The sequence below is a fragment of the Entelurus aequoreus genome, linkage group LG02 (genome assembly GCF_033978785.1).
Source record: "Entelurus aequoreus isolate RoL-2023_Sb linkage group LG02, RoL_Eaeq_v1.1, whole genome shotgun sequence".
Lineage (NCBI taxonomy): Eukaryota > Metazoa > Chordata > Actinopteri > Syngnathiformes > Syngnathidae > Entelurus > Entelurus aequoreus.
In genome coordinates, this window is record NC_084732.1 from 85,030,447 (window position 1) to 85,053,703 (window position 23,257).

General features: G+C 37.1%; 1 protein-coding gene across 3 annotated transcripts in view; it reads left to right on the top strand.

Annotated features, from left to right (window-relative positions):
• cmtm4 (CKLF-like MARVEL transmembrane domain containing 4) overlaps window positions 1–22,520 on the top strand; it is a 64,112-nt gene extending 41,592 nt beyond the window's left edge. For 2 of the 3 annotated variants that reach the window (XM_062033697.1, XM_062033696.1), the window contains exons 4-5: window positions 13,082–13,180; window positions 17,831–19,771. In XM_062033697.1, the coding sequence (XP_061889681.1) occupies window positions 13,082–13,180; window positions 17,831–18,007 (276 nt within the window). In that variant the 3' untranslated portion in view covers window positions 18,008–19,771. Of the gene's footprint in view, window positions 1–13,081; window positions 13,181–17,830; window positions 19,772–21,877 lie in introns of those variants that run through there. The other variant, XR_009823998.1, reaches the window with a different exon arrangement.
• The last annotated feature ends 737 nt before the right edge of the window (window positions 22,521–23,257 follow it).

Genomic DNA, 23,257 nt, shown 5'->3' on the forward strand with positions numbered 1-23,257 from the left:
TTAAATAGGTAAATCATTCATAGCAACATTGCTTTTGGTTTATTATTGTTTTTGAGCAATGACCGTTAAAAATAAATAAATAAATCACACTAAAGTTCTTGGGTATCCAAAAGCTCATAAAAGTGTTAAAAATAAGTCATATATCAATATATACTATTTTCACTTTCACCCCACAGGTGTCAAACTCAAGGACGGGGGTCCAGATCTGGTCCGTCATGTCATATAATGTGGCCCACCAGAGCCTTGAAATAATATGTGTCAATAAAGTACTTAATTTTTTTCTTACAAAATGTATTCCTTCTTTCCATTTTAACAGAAAAAAATACATGTATTGCATGCAGTCGTATACCTTTTAAACTTGTAATATCTAACAATGAAGCACAAATAATAATTGTATATATTTCAAACTTTTTGTTTCAAAGCAAGTAATCCATCAAATTGTACACTGTAAAAATGACAATGTATTTTACAGTAAAAAAAAACAACTGGCAGCTTAGTTGCCAGAAAACAACTAAAATCTATAATAACGTATTTCCATTTAGAGTAATATGATTTTTTGTTTTGTTTTTAATTTATTTAAATGTAATTAAATCAACATAAAAAACACAAGACACACTTACAATTAGTGCACCAACCCAAAAAAAACCTCCCTCCCCCCATTCACACAAAAGGGTTGTTTCCTAATAATAATTAATATTCTGGTATACAGTAATGTGCTTTTAAAAAACAAGTAAAATTGTGGCTATTGAACTGCCAGCTTTTTTTATTACAAAAATCTAAATATTTTTTTCACAGTCTATAAAAAAAATATAATAACAATTGTATCATAATATCTTGAGGTTAAACCCTATACATTTTTATCCATACATTATTTAATGTTTAATGCGGCCCTCAGTGAAAAGGAGTTTGATCGGTCAATTATAAAAGCTTATTATTTTTTCATGTTCTCTTATGTTTTTTTTTACCTTTTTTGTCATAAAAAAATGTGTTTATTTTATTTAGCAAACACACTATTTAATATTTCCCCTTTTAAAAGTGGAATATTTGATACCAGGTACCGTATTTTCCGCACTATAAGGCGCACCGGATTATAAGGCGCACCTTCAATGAATGGCCTATTTTAAAACTTTGTTCATATATAAAGGCGCACCGCATTATAAGGCGCATAAAATAGACGCTACAGTAGAGGCTGGGGTTACGTTATGCATCCCGTAGTCGCGAGACTTGTTGTGGCTCAATATTGGTCCATATATAAGGCGCACCGGATTATAAAGCGCACTGTCAGCTTTTGAGAAAATTGGAGGTTTTTAGGTGCGCCTTGTAGTGCGGAAAATACGGTAATTGGAGCCTTGACTAGGTCAATAATTCAAACTAACATGGATTTTGGGAACTGCATGGCGCTGTTGGGAGAGTGGCTGTGCCAGCAACCTGAGGGTTCCTGGTTCGATCCCCCAGCTTCTACCAACCTAGTCACGTCCGTTGTGTCCTTGAGCAAGACACTTCACCCTTGCTCCTGATGGGTGGTGGTTAGGGCCTTGCATGGCAGCTCCCGCCATCAGTGTGTGAATGGGTGAGTGTGGAAATAATGTCAAAGCGCTTTAAGTACCTTGAAGGTAGAAAAGCGCTATAAAAGTATAACCCACATTTTAATTAGAGATGTCCGATAATGGCTTTTTTGCCGATATTCCGATATTGTCCAACTCTTAATTACCGATACCGATATATACAGTCGTGGAATTAACACATTATTATGCCTAACTTTGTTGTGATGCCCCGCTGGATGCATTAAACAATGTAACAAGGTTTTCCAAAATAAATCAACTCAAGTTATGGGAAAAAAGTGCCAACATGGCACGGTCATATTTATTATTGAAGTCACAAAGTGCATTATTTTTTTTTAACATGCCTCAAAACAGCAGCTTGGAATTTGGGACATGCTCTCCCTGAGAGAGCATGAGGAGGTTGACGTGGGGGGAGGGGTGGATGGTAGGGAGTAGCGGGGGGTGTATATTGTAGCGTCCCGGAAGAGTTAGTGCTGCAAGGGGTTCTGGGTATTTGTTCTGTTACGGTGCGGATGTTCTCCCGAAATGTGTTTGTCATTCTTGTTTGGTGTGGGTTCACAGTGTGGCGCATATTTGTAACAGTGTTAAAGTTGTTTATACGGCCACCCTCAGTGTGACCTGCATGGCTGTTGACCAAGTATGCGTGGCATTCACTTGTGTGTGTGAAGAGCCGTAGATATTATGTGACTTCTCCCTACGTCCGTGTATACAGCAGCGTTTTAAAAAGTCATATATTTTACTTTTTGAAACCGATACCGATAATTTTGAAACCGATAATTTCCGATATTACATTTTAAAGCATTTATCGGCCGATAACATCGGTAGTCCGATATTATCGGACATCTATAATTTTAATTCATTATTATTTTTTTGTGCAATGGCTGTTTTAAAGTAAAAACAGCCTGTAAGGCAGCTTTGTGTTATTAGTGTCAATATTGCAATATTATTATTATTTTTTCTGTTCCTGATTAGTTTTTTATCCCACTTTGTACGTTTTTAATGTGCCGTGGGCCGTAAAAACATTAGCTGCGGGCCGCAAATAGCCCCCCGGCGCACTTTGAACACCCTTGTTGTGGACAGATATGTGGTTTTCCTGAATCATTCAGCTTTGCAGTTAAGTTGAAAAAGTAACAACAATGTTTGCTAGTTGCGTAAGCGTCGTAGCGGACAGAGAGAGACACAGCGCTGTGGTGGCTGTCTCGTGTTATTTAAGGTTTTACAGCTTGTCGGCCGGGCGAGAACATGGAATGTGAGAACGAGCGGGGAGATGGAACTGACTGCACGCGTAATATGTGTCATTGCTGCCCCGCTTGAAACACGAGACCCTCAAAAGAGGGGAGCAGACCCCGTCGAACCGGTCTGGTTAGTTTGTGTGTGCATGGGGATGTATGCCAATGCTACCCGCGGGTGTGGCTAATTAATGGCTTACTGCTTCAACCCCCATGATGGTTGAGCATTGAAGCCCTTCAGAGATTGCTGTGCGTGTCATGTGACACGCCACGTTTAAAATAATTGAAATCATGCATCTCCTCATGCTGGTCATGCCCCTGTCACACTATTAACCCTTGCCAAACTAAGTTGTCTTAAAAAACAGAAGGAAGGGGAAGTCGTGTAAAGGAAGTACAGTCGTGGTCAAAAGTTTACATACACTTGTAAAGAACATAATGCAGTGGTTCTTAACCTTGTCGGAGGTACCGAACCACACCAGTTTCATATGCGCATTCACCGAACCCTTCTTTAGTGAAAAATATATATATATATATTTTTTTTTTCAAATTCAAGACAAAGTTATATGTTTTTGGTAACATTTTAGTATGGGGAACATATTCTAAGTAACAAAGACTTAATTTAGAGTGTTTTGGACACTAGGGGAACACATTCTAAGTAACAAAGACTTAATTTTGAGTTATTTGGTTAGGGTTAGAGGGTCAGAGTTAGGATTATAACAAGGCCATGCCGAATAAGGCATTAATAAGTACTTAAAGGCCTACTGAAATGAATTTTTTTTATTTAAACGGGGATAGCAGATCTATTCTATGTGTCATACTTGATCATTTCGCGATATTGCCATATTTTTGCTGAAAGGATTTAGTATAGAACAACGACGATAAAGATTGCAACTTTTGGTATCTGATAAAAAAAAGGCTTGCCCCTACCGGAAGTAGCGTGACGTAGTCAGTTGAACATATACGCAAAGTTCCCTATTGTTTACAATGATGGCCGCATGAAGTGAGAGAGATTCGGACCAAGAAAGCGACAATTTCCCCATTAATTTCAGCGAGGATGAAAGATTTGTGGATGAGTAAAGTGCAAGTGAAGGACTAGTGGGGAGTTGAAGCTATTCAGATAGGGAAGATGCTGTGAGAGCCGGGGGTGACCTGATATTCAGCTGGGAATGACTACAACAGTAAATAAACACAAGACATATATATACTCTATTAGCCACAACACAACCAGGCTTATATTTAATATGCCACAAATTAATCCTGCATAAAAACACCTGCGTGTTTGTTATGCTAGCTCCTAGCTCCTCTGCTAGCTCCTAGCTCCATAGAACACGCCAATACAATTCAAACACCTGATCAACACACACAATCACTCAGCCCAAAAGACCCTTCACCTAACCCAAGGTTCATAAAGCTTATATATTTTTAAAAAGTTACGTACGTGACGCGCACATACGGTCAAGCTATCAAATGTTTAGCAGCCAAGGCTGCATACTCACGGTACCTGATATTCAGCTGGGAATGACTACAACAGTAAATAAACACAAGACATATATATACTCTATTAGCCACAACACAACCAGGCTTATATTTAATATGCCACAAATTAATCCTGCATAAAAACACCTGCGTGTTTGTTATGCTAGCTCCTAGCTCCTATGCTAGCTCCTAGCTCCATAGAACACGCCAATACAATTCAAACACCTGATCAACACACACAATCACTCAGCCCAAAAGACCGTTCACCTAACCCAAGGTTCATAAAGCTTATATATTTTAAAAAAGTTATGTACATACGCAAAAAAAAGTTGCGCACATACGGTCAAGCGATCAAATGTTTAGAAGCCAAAGCTGCATACTCACAGTAGCACGTCTGCGTCTTTGTCATCCAAATCAAAGTAATCCTGGTAAGAGTCTGTGTTGTCCCAGTTCTCTACAGGCGTCTGTGTATCCAAGTCAAAAGTCCTCCTGGTTAGAGTCTCTGTTATCCGAGTTCTTCCATCTTGACTGCATCTTTCGGGAATGTAAACAAAGAAGCGCCGGCTGTGTACTGTTGTTGCTGACTACGTTCGAAAAATACGTCCATTTCGCACCGACAACTTTCTTCTTTGCTTGCTCAGCTTCCTTCTCCATAATGCAATGAACATGATTGCAACAGATTCACGAACGCAGATGTCCAGAATACTGTGGAATTATGAAATGAAAACAGAGCTTTTTCGTATTGGCTTCAATGTGGAAGGCATACCCGTGTTCGCCGGGATACGTCACGCGCATACGTCATCCGCAGAGGCGTTTCGAACCGGAAGTTTAGCGGCAAATTTAAAATGTCACTTTATAAGTTAACCCGGCCGTATTGGCATGTGTTATAATGTTAAGATTTCATCATTGATATATAAACTATCAGACTGCGTGGTCGGTAGTAGTGGGTTTCAGTAGGCCTTTAATAATGACTAGTTAAGAGCCAATATGTTACTAATTTGCATGTTAATAAGCAACTAATTAATGGTGAATATGTTCCCCATACTAAAGTGTTACCATGTTTTTTTTACTGGTGCACAAAATGAACGGTGCATGAACATCACCTTGTTCAAAGAACAAAACCAACACAGCGCATGAACTCACAACAAATTACACACCTGCAAATCAGTGTGACTTCTGCTGTTGCCGTATCCGTAATACGCCGATAGGGAGAAGTTTTTATTTACACGACGAGTCGGGTGTGTTTTGACCTCCGCCGAACACCTGAGCCCGACTCACCGAACCCCTAGGGTTCGATCGAACCCAGGTTAGGAACCACTGACATAATGTCATGGCTGTCTTGAGTTTCCAATCATTTCTACAACTCTTATTTTTTTGTGATAGAGTGATTGGAGCACATACTTGTTGGTCACAAAAAAAACATTTATGAAGTTTGGTTCTTTTATGAATTTATTATGGGTCTACTGAAAATGTGAGCAAATCTGCCGGGTCAGAAGTATACATACAGCAATGTTAATATTTGGCAAGTTTCACTGCAATAAGGCGCTTTTGGTGGCCATCCACAAGCTTCTGGTGGAATTTTTGACCACTCCTCTTGACAAAATTGGTGCAGTTCAGCTAAATGTGTTGGTTTTCTGACATGGATTTGTTTCTTCAGCATTGTCCACACGTTTAACCTCTTAAGGCCCAAGCTGTTTGTTTACATGTTTTTTTTTAAATTTCTCTTTGCATTTTGGGCTTATTGGACCCTAATTAGAATAAAAACTAAAAATCATCTTTTGATATGATGTACTTAGTCTATAAGTGCACAAAAGTGTACTTTATGTGTAGTAACATGCAAATTTGAATTTTTTTACACTTTTTTTTCTAAATTCCATTGTATGTTATACTCTTCTGACACCACCAGATAGCAGTATAAGTGTCTATATGTCGGCATAAGACCCCAATTCAGTAGTGGACACAATTTTGGAAATACGAGCTAAAAGGTGCTGTCCACGCATGTGGCCACTAAGGCCTTTAGAGGTTAAGTCAGGACTTTGGGAAGGCCATTCTAAAACCTTAATTCTAGCCTGATGTAGCCATTCCTTTACCACTTTTGACGTGTGTTTGGGGTCATTGTCCTGTTGGAACACCCAACTGTGCCCAAGAGCCAACCTCCGGGCTGATGATTTTAGGTTGTCCTGAAGAATTTGGAAGCACTCCTCCTTTTTCACTGTCCCATTTACTCTCTGTAAAGCACCAGTTTTGACCACTCCTCCTGACAAAATTGGTGCGAGTCAGCTAAATGTGTTGGTTTTCTGACATGGACTTGTTTCTTCAGCATTGTCCACACGTTTAAGTCAGGACTATGGGAAGACCATTCTAAAACCTTAATTCTAGCCTGATTTAGCCATTCCTTTACCACTTTTGACGTGTGTTTGGGGTCATTGTCCTGTTGGAACACCCAACTGCGTCCAAGACCCAACCTCCGGGCTGATGATTTTAGGTTGTCCTGAAGAATTTGAAGGTAATCCTCCTTTTTCATTGTCCCATTAACTCTCTTTAAAGCACCAGTTCCATTGGCAACAAAACAGGCCCAGAGCATAATACTACTACCACCATGCTTGACGGTAGGTGTGGTGTTCCTGGGATTAAAGGCCTCACCTTTTCTCCTCCAAACATATTGCTGGGTATTGTGGCCAAACAGCTCAATTTTTGTTTCATCTGTCATCACATGCACAAAGATAAGATCTTCTGGAGGAAAGTTATTTGCAGATTTGGTCACACTTTCAGTAGACACATAATAAATTCATAAATGTTTTTTTGTGACCAACAAGTATGTGCTCCAATCACTCTATCACAAAAAAATAAGAGTTGTAGAAAGTATTGGAAACTTAAGACAGCCATGACATTATGTTCTTTACAAGTGTATGTAAACTTTTGAGCAGGACTGTAACTCTCATGTTATTGTGGGTTTAATGTGCTGTGTGCAACGGACGTGTTCAACAGGACAGTGACGCAACAGGGATGCAGTCCGACTGGTTTTGGAGGGAATTACTGGGACCCTCCCTATTAGGAGGGAAGAGTCCACCCAGGTTCTTTAATTCTAAAGCTGTCTAAAATAAAGAGAGGTGACTGGAATTGAAGATGAACAATTTATTGGATGCAAAAAGAGTAAGTAAAAACAATAGCAATACCAGCACTGGACATGCTTTTGTCCTCCTTGGCTGCAAAGCCTTGGCGGAGATCGAAATTGAAAGTTAACTTGGAGTAGGATATAAATCGCGATAGACACATAATATCAATATAAAATGTGTTTGATAAAACATTCGATATACACTACCGTTCAAAAGTTTGGGGTCACCCAAACAATTTTGTGGAATAGCCTTCATTTCTAAGAACAAGAATAGACTGTCGAGTTTCAGATGAAAGTTCTCTTTTTCTGGCCATTTTGAGCGTTTAGGTGACCCCACAAATGTGATGCTCCAGAAACTCAATCTGCTCAAAGGAAGGTCAGTTTTGTAGCTTCTGTAACGAGCTAAACTGTTTTCAGATGTGTGAACATGATTGCGCAAGGGTTTTCTAATCACCAATTAGCCTTCTGAGCCAATGAGCAAACACATTGTACCATTAGAACACTGGAGTGATAGTTTCTGGAAATGGGCCTCTATACACCTATGTAGATATTGCACCAAAAACCAGACATTTGCAGCTAGAATAGTCATTTACCACATTAGCAATGTATAGAGTGTATTTCTTTAAAGTTAAGACTAGTTTAAAGTTATCTTCATTGAAAAGTACAGTGCTTTTCCTTCAAAAATAAGGACATTTCAATGTGACCCCAAACTTTTGAAAGGTAGTGTATATTGATATTTTTTGGGTCGGAAGAAAACAGATTAGTTGAGATTAGTTGCATAAAGTCACTCGCACTCTGGCAACCCGACAAAACAGGAAACGGGAAGTAATGAAAGGGACACGCTAACAGCCAATCACATGACAGTATCAACTACCAAGTTTGGTTGTTCCGTCTCGCTGTGGATTCTCTGCATGGAGTGAGAAGCGACACTTTTGATATCTTGATATATCAACTCAATAACAGAAACTTGTCTTTAGTTTTGTTGCTTTTAGTGCAGAAGGTGTGGCAACATCCTGACACTTTTAATGTGTCGCTTCCCAAACTACTCTGGGTAGTGTACAATAGCTTATACACCATTGCCATCTAGTGTCTCAAACCTGCAACTACCTTCAAATCTACTGCGATTATTTTACCACTGGTAAAATAATTGCTCATCCTCCTTGGCCACCAGACAATCTGTCCACTGATAAATAGCACCCTTGATAAGTTGGAAATTGCATTTCTGTATTTATATTGGCAGGCTTCAATAAGTCATAAAAAATACTAATAATTATCGATATCAATCAATATAAAAAACTAGGGATGTCCGATAATATCGGCCTGCCGATATTATCGGCCTGCCGATATTATCGGCCGATAAATGCGTTAAAATGTAATAGCGGAAATTATCAGTATCGTTTTTTTTATTATCGGTATCGTTTTTTTTAAAAATTTTTTTTTTTATTAAATCAACATAAAAAACACAAGATACACTTACAATTAATGCACCAACCCAAAAAACCTCCCTCCTCATTCACACAAAAGGGTTGTTTCTTTCTGTTATTAATATTCTGGTTCCTACATTATATATCAATATATATCAATACAGTCTGCAGGGATACAGTCCGTAAGCACAAATGATTGTGTGTGCTGCTGGTCCGCTAATAGTACTAACCTTTAACAGTTAATGTTACTCATTTTCATTAATTACTAGTTTCTATGTAACTGTTTTTATATTGTTTTACTTTCTTTTTTATTCAAGAAAATGTTTTTAATTTATTTATCTTATTTAATTTTATAATTTTTTTTTAAAAGTACCTTATCTTCACCATACCTGGTTGTCCAAATTAGACATAATAATGTGTTAATTCCACGACTGTATATATCGGTTGATATCGGTATCGGTTGATATCGGTATCGGTAATTAAAGAGTTGGACAATATCGGATATCGGCAAAAAGCCATTATCGGACATCCCTATAAAAAACGCATAATGTGATTAGGGCTAGGCGATATGGCCTTTTATTAATATCTCGATATTTTTAGGCCATGTCACGATACACAATATATATACCTCGATATTTTGCCTGAAGCCTTGAATGAACACTTGATGCATATAATAACACCAGTATGATGATTCTATGTGTCTACATTAAAACATTCTTGTTCATATTGCATTAATATATGCTCATTTTAAACTTTCATGCAGAGAGGGAAACCACAACTATTGACCAAAACTGTATTTATTAAACAGTTATCAAGCAGTGGCACAAACATTCATGTCATTCCAAAACAGAAAGTGCAAGATTGTCAGAGACATTTTAAAACAAAGCTATTAGTGCACTTTTGTGCATGATGTCACTAAGATGACATATCAAAACAACACTAAATTAGAAGTGTACTTTTTGTACAGAACACCACTACAATAGTTTAACACATATAAAGTGCACTTTTGTGCATGATGTCACTAAGATGACATATCAAAACAACACTAAATTAGAAGTGTACTTTTTGTACAGAACACCACTACAATAGTTTAAAACATATAAGGTGCACTTTTGTGCATGATGTCACTAAGATGACATATCAAAACAACACTAAATTAGAAGTGTACTTTTTGTACAGAACACCACTACAATACCGTAATTTCCGGACTATAAGCCGCACCTGACTATAAGCCGCACCAGCTAAATTTAGGGGAACATACAGATTGCTCCATATATAAGCCGCACCCGACTATAAGCCGCAGGGTTTTGATGTGTAATTAGCGTAGTATATAGGGGTTCCTGCTACCACGGAGGGGATTGTCGTGACAGAGATGACTGTTTGGGAACGCAAAGCGTCCCATTTATTAACAATAAATCTTTCAATCATTCAATCAAACTTTCACATCTTTGACATGGCGAACAGCATTCGTGCAGAGTACAAATAATACAACGGTGCAAAGTAATACAAAGTGCTCACCTGTACGTTATCAAAATAACCAGCCTACCGGTATATGAAAAGTCAGTCTTTAATCATTGTGTCATCGTCTTCCTCCTGCGTACTAAAACCACCGAAATCCTCTTCGTCGGTGTCGGAGAAGAACAGGCCGTAAATAAGCCGCACCCTTGTATAAGCCGCAGGGACCAGAACGAGGGGAAAAAGTAGCGGCTTATAGTCCGGAAATTACGGTAGTTTAAAACAAATAAAGTGCACTTTTGTGCATGATGTCACACAAGATATTTTAATAACTGTCAAATAAAAATGAGCTGCATAATAGAAAATCAAATAGTGTATGTCCTTCACTATGTGGTAGGTTCCTGCGGACGTTATCTCCTTCTGTTGTTGACTATTTGTTTCATACGGTGTAGATGTGGAAATGGTTGCTTCGGCATTTTGTTGAGATGTTGACATGCGGAGTTTCAATCACTCTTCATTCTATAGTGCAGTGTTTTTCAACCTTTTTTGAGCCAAGGCACATTTTTTGCGTTGAAAAAATGCGGAGGCACACCACCAGCAGACATCATTAAAAAACGAAACTCAGTTGACAGTAAAAAGTCGTTGTCACAATTGTTGGATATGACTTTAAACCAGGGGTGTCAAACTCATTTTAGATCGGGGGCCACATGGAGAAAAATCTACTCCCAAGTGGGCCGGACTGGTAAAATCACGGCATGATAACTTAAAAATAAAGACAACTTCACATTGTTTTTTTTGGTTTAAAAATAGAACAAGCACATTCTGAAATTGTACAAATAATAATGTTGTTGTTTTTTTACACTTACATGTTGCGGTTAATAGTATTCTATCTTCATTTGTTGTTACTTATACTTTCTGAATAAATTATGTGATAATGTTCATCAGTCAACTCATTGGTGTTAAGTTTCAATCTATCAAGATAAAAAAATTATATCAAAATCAAATTACAGGATGTTATTTATGTAGTTTGCTCATTTTCCTCGACTGATGTGGTTTATTTTGTACATATGTAGCATCATCTACAAAGATAAAAAGAATTGCTATTGTGACATCTAGTGGACACATTTAGAACAGCAGTTTCTTTCATTCAAAAATTTCCGTTCATTTTTATACTTAGCAAACTCATCCCGCGGGCCGGATCAAAACTGTTCGCGGGCCTGATCCGGCCCGCGGGCCGTACGTTTGACACCCCTGCTTTAAACCATAACCAAGCATGCATCAATATAGCTCTTGTCTCAAAGTAGGTGTTCTGCCACCACCTGTCACATCACGCCCTGACTTATTTTGACTTTTTTGCTGTTTTCCTGTGTGTAGTGTTTTAGTTCTTGTCTTGCGCTCCTATTTTAGTGGCTTTTTCTCTTTCTTTGGTATTTTCCTGTAACAGTTTCATGTCTTCCTTTGAGCGATATTTCCCGGATTTACTTTGTTTTTATCCTTCTTTGTGGGGACATTGTCGATTGTCATGTCATGATTTACAATGTGGACGCCATCTTTGCTCCACAGTAAGTCTTTGCTGTCGTCCAGGATTCTGTTTTTGTTTACTTTGTAGCCAGTTCAGTTTTAGTTTCGTTCTGCATAGCCTTCTCTAAGCTTCAATGCCTTTTCTTAGGGGCACTTACCTTTTGTTTCTGTTTTGTTTAAGCAATAAATACCTTTTTACCTGCACACTGCCTCCCACTGTATCCGACATCTACAAAGCAATTGGCTACCGGCCGCCACCTACTGATATGGAAGAGTATTACACGGTAACTCTGCCGAGCTCTAGCCAGCACCAACACTCAACAACAACACATCATTTGCAGACTATGATTACTGGTTTTCAAAAAAATTTTTTTTAGCCCAAATAGGTGAATTAGATAATCTCCCACGGCACACCAGACTGTATCTCACGGCACACCAGTGTGCCGCGGCACAGTGGTTGAAAAACACTGTCTAGTGGGTGACTTTTCAAATGATGCTACATTAGTAGAGCTGCTACTTTTTGTAGCAACGCTTCTGCCGCATACTTGACGTATTACGGTTGTCTGTTCGACATCTTCCCGCTTGAAGCCAAACCACCGCCAGACGACGGACCCCGTGCTGTTTTTCTTGGGAATTAATTCTTCCTTCATTTGTTACCAGATTGGCACCTTCTTTCTCTCGTATTACCACTCGCACCACTCCGCTAGCATCACAGCTAACGTTACCCACGCTGCTACCTCTCCGCTCCGCGAGGGCGTATGACGTTGCACGCGCGATAGTGATTGATTGATTGATGTGACGTAAAAATGATGTGAGTATGTGACGTATGTAAGAAGGTGCGCTCGTTTTACGTCTCTGTGAGAAGGAGAGACAAGACAGAGTGAGAAACGCCTGTATGTAGTGTAATGCCCGCAGCTAAAAGCAACTGCGTATATTCGAATATCACGATATAGTAATTTTCTATATCGCACAGAGAAAAACCCGCGATATATCGAGTATATTCGATATATCGCCCAGCCCTAATTGTGATATAGTTTTCGGCCATATACAGAACTCTTGTTCACTCTCACTGGCAAAACCCCAATAAAACTATAGGGAATAATAAATGTGTGTGTGCAAAAATAAGATACCAGGGTGAGATCTTTGTGTTTATCTCCTGGAGCAAGACGGAAGTCAAGACTAGAAGTCAAGAGCATTCCATTTTGCTCAAAGGTGGGAAAATAAATATTCCTGCAGCCAAACCCTCTCATGGTGTTACTGCAAACACTGAAGTGTTCCTTTCTGTGTGTCTTCCTGCAGGATTTGGGCAACACGGCAGCCAGCACCTTCCTCTTCTTCCTGTCCTCCCTGGTGCTGGCCTGCATCAACCACAACACTGGAGCCGAGATCGCAGCAGTGGTGAGTCGGCACCCGGCAGGCCCAGGCGGCTTGTTTTCAACGCTCATGGGTTGCTAAAAGAGGACACATTTGGTGATGCAAGATGAAGGTCATTCCAGTCCGAGCAATTAATATTAGCACCATTCGGCACAACGCTTGTGGGGTTCTTAACCATTTTGACCTCGTGCCCCCAACTTTTCCACTACAGACAGGCCCAGGGCCCACTCAAATGTTACCACTCAATTAGTACTACTTACAGTTTACAACCTTGTGTTAATCACAAAGATGATCATTTATTTAACACATAAACCTTAGGCTTTGGTCAAGCTGATTAGGAAAAAGAAGTACTAACCAAAAGAAGAGACTCATAAATAAGTGATGACAAAAAAATGTGCATATAATTATGTTGTGCTAAAATAAACTAAGTTCAAAATGTACATTTTTAACTAAACTGTCAGTGAAAAAAGTGCAAGTGGAAATACAGCTTTACCTCTTTAGTCATATTTGTTGCGCTTAAAAACTTCTCTATGACTTCAGCTCTTCTGTTTGTTTGAGATTGTTGTGGAAAAGCTACTATTTCTCTTCTTTCAGCTACTATTTCTCTTCTTTCAGCTACTATTTCTCTTCTTTCAGCTACTATTTCTCTTATTTTACCTTCTTCTTTTAGCTATTATTTCTCTTTTTTTGATACTATTTATTTTGTTTTTATTTTCTTCTTTTAGATACTATTTCTCTTATTGTTACCTTCTTCTTTTAGCTACTATTTCTTTTCTTTCAGCTACTATTTCTCTTATTTTGATACTATATATTTTATTTTTACCTTCTTCTTTTAGCTAATATTTCTCTTATTTTTACCTTCTTCTTTTAGCTACTACTTCTCTTCTTTTAGCTACTGTTTCTCTTCTTTTAGCTACTATTTTTCTTTTACCTTCTTCTTTTAGCTACTATTTCTCTTCTTTTAGATACCATTTCTCTTCTTTTTACCTTCTTCTTTTAGCTACTATTTCTCTTCTTTTAGATACCATTTCTCTTCTTTTTACCTTCTTCTTTTAGCTACTATTTCTCTTCTTTTAGATACCATTTCTCTTCTTTTTACCTTCTTCTTTTAGCTACTATTTCTCTTCTTTCAGCTACTATTTCTCTTATTTTACATTCTTCTTTTAGCTACTATTTCTCTTCTTTTAGCTACTATTTCTCTTCTTTTAGATACTATTTCTCTTATTTTTACCTTTTTCTTTAAACTACTATTTCTCTTATTTTACCTCCTTCTTTAGCTACTATTTCTCTTCTTTTAGATACCATTTCTCTTCTTTTCACCTTCTTCTTTTAGCTACTATTTCTCTTCTTTCAGCTACTATTTCTCTTATTTTACATTCTTCTTTTAGCTACTATTTATCTTCTTTTAGCTACAAATTCTCTTCTTTTAGATACTATTTCTATTATTTTTACCTTTTTCTATAAACTACTCTTTCTCTTCTTTTAGCTACTATTTCTCTTATTTTACCTCCTTCTTTAGCTACTATTTCTCTTCTTTCAGCTATTATGTATCTTATTTTAGTCTCTACGTATCTTCTTTTAGCTACTATTTCTCTTCATTGCGCTACTATTTCTCTTCTCTTACCTTCTTTTAGCTACTTTTTCCTCGTTTAGCTAGTTCTATATGTTATAGTTATTTGAATGACTCTTACCATAATATGTTACGTTAACATACCAGGCACGTTCTCAGTTGGTTATTTATGCCTCATATAACGTACACTTATTCAGCCTGTTGTTCACTATTCTTTATTTATTTTAAATTGCCTTTCAAATGTCTATTCTTGGTGTTGGGTTTTATCAAATAAATGTCCCCAAAAAATGCGACTTATACTCCAGTGCGACTTATATGTTTTTTTCCTTCTTTATTATGTATTTTCGGCAGGTGCGACTTATACTCCGGAGCGACTTATACTCTGAAAAATACGGTAAATGTTTTATTATATTGTGAACACAATATATAAAGCACTGTACAGTATATCAAACAAACATAACAAGGGGGTGATGGAACCACTTTCTATTTATTAACAAAGTTAAAACAACAACATAATGAACTGTCCTCCTATGCAGCCGCCCTGTCGACACGCACGCACACTGTCACTAGCCATGTGGTGCACTCACAGTTTGAAATCACTAAAGTCCTTAACTTTAACAGCCAGCTCGCTGCAATGGTTAGGAATAAAACAAGAAATAAAATCCACTTGACCTTGACAATGTTTTTAGCGTGCAGCAAAAGAGAAGGGACGTGTCGACAACGCTGTGGATACTTCCTGAACATCTCCAAACCACAAATTGTTTGTTCTTTGCTTTCCTGGGGCTCATATTGAGCTAGGAAAACTAGAAAACTGCTGTAAAATAGCTTAAAAAAATACTTAACAAGCACACAAAGCTAATGATGGCATTTCTGAGCTGACAATAAGCGCGGGCAATGGCCGTAAAACGAGACATATCGTATTTTTATTCTGCCTGTAGTCGGAACTCAGCCTTTGTGTGACATTCCATTGCACTTTTTCTGGACAGATGGGGGAACCATTTCCAACTTTCCACTTTTGTGGAATGCAGCTTTATAAAAAAGGACAGAAACTGTGGAAGAAGAAGGACGTGCACCAGAAGAGTGGCGCGTGCTATAGATCGAGCCGTTACTGGCCAGGCCGATATATGTATGGCGTTTTAACCTTTATCGGCATCGACGCACATTTTGTAGACGGCAGCAGACATAACAAAGCTGGATTTCTACTTTACGAGATTGTTGTCATGTGTTAGCACTTGTGTTTATTGTCTGGGTCCTCGCTTAGGCATGAACAGTTTTTTGCTTCATAAAACGGGCAAGGCAAGTTTATTTATAGAGCACAATTTGTACACAAGGCAACTCAAAGTGCTGTCCAAAAAGTAAAAAAATAATTCAAATTAAAAGCAGAAAATACAATCACAATGAAAATAATGACATTTAGTTAAAAATCAATCAAACACTGTAGATAAAATACAAACCCCAAAACCAGTGAAGTTGGCATGTTGTGTAAATGGTAAATAAAAACAGAATACAATGATTTGCAAATCCTTTTCAACCTATATTCAATTGAATAGACTGCAAAGACGAGATATTTAATGTTCGAACTGTGAAACTTTTTTTTTTGTGCAAATATTAGCTCATTTGGAATTTAATGCGTGCAACGGGTTTCAAAAAGCTGGCACAAGTGGCAAAAAAGACTGAGAAAGTTGAGAAATGCTCATCAAACACTTATTTGGAACATCGCACAGGTGAACAGGCAAATTGGGAACAGGTGGGTGCCAGGATTGCGTATAAAAGCAGCTTCCATGAAATGCTCAGTCATTCACAAACAAGGATGGGGCGAGGGTCACCACTTTGTCAACAAATGTGTGAGCAAATTGTTTAAGAACAACATTTCTCAACCAGCTATTGAAAGGAATTTAGGGATTTCACCATCTACGGTCTGTAATATCATCAAAAATTTCAGAGAATCTGGAGAAATCACTGCACGTAAGCGATGATATTATGGATCTTTGATCCCTCAGGCAGTACTGCATCCAAAGGTGACATCAGTGTGTAAAGGATATCACCACATGGGCTCAGCAACACTTCAGAAAACCACTGTCAGTAACTACAGTTTGTCGCTACATCTGTAAGTGCAAGTTAAAACTGTAATATGCAAAGCCAAAGTCATTTATCAACAACACCCAGAAACGCTGCCGGCTTTGCTGGGCCTGAGCTCATCTAAGATGGACTAATGCAAAGTGTAAAAGTGTTCTGTGGTCTGACGAGTCCACATTTCAAATTGTTTTTGGAAACTGTGGACGTCGTGTCCTCCGGAACAAAAACGAAAAGAACCATCCGGATTGTTCTAGACGCAACGTCTGCATCTGTTATGGTATGGGGGTGTATTAGTGCCCCAGGCATGGGTAACTTACACATCTGTGAAGGCACCATTAATGCTGAAAGGTACATACAGGTTTTGGAGCAACATATGTTGCTATCCAAGCAACGTTATCATGGACGCCCCTGCTTATTTCAGCAAGACAATGCCAAGCCACATGTTACAACATCGTGGCTTCATAGTAAAAGAGTGCGGGTACTAGACTGGCCTGCCTGTAGTTCAGACCTGTCTCCCATTATGAAGCCTAAAATACCACAACGGTTGAACAACTTAAGCTGTACATCAAGCAAGAATGGGAAAGAATTCCACCTGAAAAGCTTCAAAAATTGGCCTCCTCAGTTCCCAAACGTTTACTGAGTGTAGTTAAAAGGAAAGGCCATGTAACACAGTGGTAAAAATGGCACTGTGCCAACTTTTTTGCAATGTGTTGCTGCCATTAAATTCTAACTTAATAATTATTTGCAAACAAAAAAAAGTAGTTTCTCAGTTGTAACATTAAATATCTTGTCTTTGCAGTCTATTCAATTGAATAAAAGTTGATAAGGATTTGCAAATCATTGTATTTTGTTGTTATTTACCATTTACACAACGTGCCAACTTCACTGGTTTTGGGGTTTGTACTTTCACGTGTCATATGCACAACTACATCAAAGAGTTTTCAGGCTGGATTTGAACATTATTTGCCAAATATTGCTGCTCTAATCGCCCGCATTGTTGTACTTCCTGTTTCCTGTCTTCTATGCAGACCTTCGGCTTCCTGGCCACAGGTGTGTACGGCCTGAACACTTTCCTGGCGGTACGGCGTTGGCGCCGCGGCGGAGGCGGCAACCCCGGCGGCCAGAGGGCGACCCAGAGCAGCGAGTACATGCGAGCGCGCACGGCCTCTCGCGGGGAAATGGAGGCGCGGCCCGAGCTGGCGTAAGAAGGCGAGGGAAAAAAACAAATCAGACGGCCGAGAAGGACGCCGCCGTGTGGAGTGGTGAACTCAGATTTGGAGCGACCTCGCAAGACCCCCGGCCGCGCTTCCTGCCCTCATTCCTGAGCCACAGATGTGCTCGGCGGGTTTGTTTAGCAGGACTCCAACACGAGCGTTCCACAATAAAACGGAAGACTTTGGGGAAGAAGTGAAGGAATGGAAACAGGAAGACTTTGTATCCACGTGAGTCTCCCAGTCTGAGCTGAAGATGATGTCCATGATCCTCCCTGCAGTGACTCCTCCGACGTCTCACTGTGACACGTCCGGCCGCTGTTTGAGTCCCCGCCATGATGATGATGACGACGGCTGACACCAGAAATATAAGTACGGTAATACCTCAACTTACGACCCAACTCCTAACTCACAACACTCGAAACTTAAATCAGTCCCGCTTATTTAAATGTATTTAATTTGAGTATGTAACATGCCTTTTAAAAACAAAATCTACTTTTAATGAATAAATATTGCTTGACAAACATTAAATTGGAACAGGGGTGTTCAAACTTTTTCCACTGAGGGCCACACACTGAAAAATGAAAGAATGCGTCTGCCGTTTTGATATTCTTCATTTTCAAAACCATTCGGGCTCCCAGGGACCCAAATGGGTCTCAGTCTTCAGTGGTAAAAATAAGTCAATATTAACATTTATTTTTAACTTTCAACAATTATATAAATATCTATATCTATATATATATATATGTTTATATATCTATATATACACTACCGTTCAAAAGTTTGGGGTCACCAAAACAATTTTGTGGAATAGCCTTAATTTCTAAGAACAAGAATAGACTGTCGAGTTTCAGATGAAAGTTCTCTTTTTCTGGCCATTTTGAGCGTTTAATTGACCCCACAAATGTGATGCTCCAGAAACTCAATCCGCTCAAAGGAAGGTCAGTTTTGTAGCTTCTGTAACGAGCTAAACTGTTTTCAGATGTGTAAACATGATTGCACAAAGGTTTTCTAATCATCAATTAGCCTTCTGAGCCAATGAGCAAACACATTGTACCATTAGAACACTGGAGTGATAGTTGCTGGAAATGGGCCTCTATACACCTATGTAGATATTGTACCAAAAACCAGACATTTGCAGCTGGAATAGTCATTTACCACATTAGCAATGTATAGAGTGTATTTCTTTAAAGTTAAGACTAGTTTAAAGTTATCTTCATTGAAAAGTACAGTGCTTTTCCTTCAAAAATAAGGACATTTCAATGTGACCCCAAACTTTTGAACGGTAGTGTATATATATATATATTAGGGCTGCAACTAACAACTAATTTGATAATCGATGAATCTGTCGATCATTTCTTCGATTCATCAGATAAAAGAGACAAACTACATTTCTATCCTTTCCAGTATTTTATTGGGGAAAAAAAAACGCATACTGGCACCATACTTATTTTGATTATTGTTTCTCAGCTGTTTGTACATGTTGCAGTTTATAAATAAAGGTTTATATAAAAATAAAATATTGCCTCTGCGCATAGCATAGATCCAACGAATCGATGACTAAATTAATCGCCAACTATTTTTATAATCGATTTTAATCGATTTAATCGATTAGTTGATGCAGCCCTAATATATATATTGCATTGATATTGCATATTTTGTGTTTTTGCCGGAAGAAAAACTGGGTTTTCTTTGGGGGGGAAGACATAAAACAAAAAATATATTTTAAAAACTTAATGGCAACGGATAGATCTGAAGTGTGTGTGTATATATATCTATATATATCTATATATATATATATATATAGATATATATTATATATAATATATATATATATATATATAATATATATATATATATATATATTATATATAATATATATATATATATATATATAGATATATGTATATATATATATATATATATATATATATATATATATATATATATATATATATATATATATATATATATATATCTATATATATATATATATCTATCTATCTATCTATCTATCTATCTATCTATCTATCTATCTATCTATCTATCTATCTATCTATCTATCTATCTATCTATCTATCTATCTATCTATCTATATACATATATACATATATACATATATACATATATATATATATATATATATATATATATATATATATATATATATATATATATATATATATATGTATATGTATACACTTCCATTCTATCCGTTAAGTACTTGGAGCTTTAACTAGGTGAAGCATTTATAAAAACATTGCTTTTTTATCGTTGTTTTTTTAAACAAGTACAGTTAAAAAAAAAAATCACACTAAAAGTTTCGGGGATTCAAAGGGACCCCTACTTATGAAAGTGTTAAAAATAGTAATTTTTATTTATTTAGTTTTTTCAACGCTTAAAGCTCTACATCAACTTCAAATATGTCATTTATATATATTTTTTAATTTTTGAACAATGACATTTAAAAAAAAAAATCACACTAGATGTCTTAGGGATCCAAAAGGCCCCCCATTTATAAAAGTGTTAAAAATAGGTCATATATAAATATTTTATTATTTTTTATTTCCAACACTTAAAGCTGTCAATCAACTTCAGATATATCCATTAGTTATACTTTTTTTTTTTTAATTATTTTTGAGCAAGGGCAGTTTTGAAAAAAAAACAAACAATTGCCTACATGACAGATTTGTGTAACTTAGTGTTTTTAAAATTGGCCTCTGGCTGTAAAAAAAATTAGATGCGGCTGCAAAAATGTCCTCCAGGCCGCAGTTTGGACACCCCTGCAATAGCATGTACTACAAACAACATAACCCAGTTGTTCAGCCCTGGTCTAATGCTCCATCAGGCTGGTAGCAACTAGTAAATCACTGTTTATGTTCCGCGCGGACGTATTTGAGTGACGGACCGGAGCAGTCTGCGTTGACAACAAGCGACATGTACGTCAAAGTGGACCAAAGGTCCGGTTTGTTGAGTCAGGACTGAACAGAACAAACACACACCTCAAACGTAGCGTCTGCAGCTTTTCAATATTTTTATGGATAAATGTTCGTCATTTGGATATTTGTGGCTGCTCTTCAACTATAATTTTTATAGGATTGTGTCGATCTCTGAGCATCAACTCTTGAATCACTATTATGTGCGTTTGTTTGTGTAAACGAAGCAGGAAATACAACAAATTCACTTTATTTTGCCTTAAAGGCACAACTCTGTTACAAATTTACTTAAACAGGCGGTGAAAATGCTCGCAACCTCAAGAAAAACAAAAAGCTTTTTATCAAATTACTCGTAAGTTGCGATACTCGTTCGGGCTGCGAATCTCTGGGCACCACACGGTTCGATTCGATTGTTGGGGGTAACGATTCGATTCAAAATCGATACTTGATTCAAAAATCCATACTTTTTAATAACATTGGATGCCAGTTCCGTGATTAACTACCTTCTTTAGATTAAACTCTATTTTACTTAAAATAAATCTGGTTTTGTTCAGTAAAAATCTACCCGAAGATTTAATAAAGTCAAATACAAATAAGGCAACAAGGGAAGTATTCAGCACTTCTCTTTTCTAAAGAAAATCTGTACATGGGCATGTACATATATATAAAAAAAACAAACATTTTTTTTAAATCAATTTTAGATTTTTTTTAATCGTTACAAATACAAATCACAATAAACAGAAAATCAATATTTTTTGACTCGTAAATTGAGGTACTACTGTACTTATTTTCACGCCGGTTTAGTTTATTCCTTCTTTTTCCGGATGAACTGCCTCTCCTCAGTGAGACTTTGCTGTGTGCAATCAACATAGATGATTTTGTAGCTGAAACGACTTTTTAATGGTGTGCGTTTTTTGTTTGTTTTTAGGTGAAACATGATGCCTTTTTTCCCCCCTAAAATGGGCGAGAATAGAAGTTACATTCCATTGATGTTTGGTTTTGTGTCAACACTGTGAAGCGAGTACAATGAAGTGAGGAAAAAGGTGCTTGTTTTGCACAGGTGGGAGCGATACTGCAGTGGATGCCCATAACTCAGGTGTTAGCAGACAACAATCAGCAGGTTTGCTTACTAGACGTGATAAATCTAGCATGGGGGATTTTTTCTAGTGGTCTGATGATGTCATTTTATGGTACTGTTTCCATTTTTTTTTTAACAGTTTTCAGTATTTTGATTCACTTAAAATGTGCATTTATCAGCAGTATGATATCAGTTTATAATCCAACTTTGAGTCATTCCTCCAGGAAATAGTACAATTATTACCTGCCACTCCTTTAATGTTTTTGGGTCAAAGTGACTAAGAGTGTCGACTCCTCTGCACGGTGCACACTAATCATGTTTCTTTTCTGTATACTGACTGTGTAGCGCCACCTTTTGGTCTTCTTTTTTAATGCACCACTTCTCTTGTACTTGTAGTGGACACTTTTCTAAACAATCCATTTTAACGTAGCCCACTAATATCATCAATATGTCCAGAATCACAGCAGGTATTTAATAAATTATATATTGCTTATTTTTCTCATTTTGTCAGTTTTTTTCTTTTAATTGAACAATTGAAAACACGTTTTTAACTGCTCAAAAAAAAAAAGAGGGAACATTAAAATAACATCTTAGGTCTGAATGAATAAAATATTCTAATTCAATACTTTGGTCTTTACATAAATAAATAAAATAAGAGACAAAATAGATTAAAAATAATGAAATAATTGAAACATTAATTTTAAAAAAATGGGCTTATCTAAAATAACTTACATTTATCTAATAAATACAATCATTTAAGGGCTTTTATTTATTTTCTAAACATTTTTACCAAGATTTAATTATTTTAAAATTATTAATCCAATGCGAAATTTGGGGTACTTTTGTGAAAAGTCATTAGAATGGTCAAGTTGTGATGTTTTATTTTATTTTAGCATTGTGTTTTTCCTAATAAATAATTGTAATATTAGTTCCCAAGATGGTCATTTAAATATATTTTATATCATTCATGTCATAGGGTACACTCACTGTATAGGTCGCCATTGTTCTTTTTTATAGTTTTTTTATTTTTATTTTTTTAATTTATTGAACAATGTACTTACAAACATATTCTCAATGTACATAAAAACCAAGGCACTTTCAACAAATCTCAACAATTTCAAACATCCATCATGTTGAGCAAATACTGTCTTTCGCAAAACATGTAAAGGAAACAAAACTAAAACAAATACAAATGGAATATAAAAATAATAATACAAAATTAGGATAAGA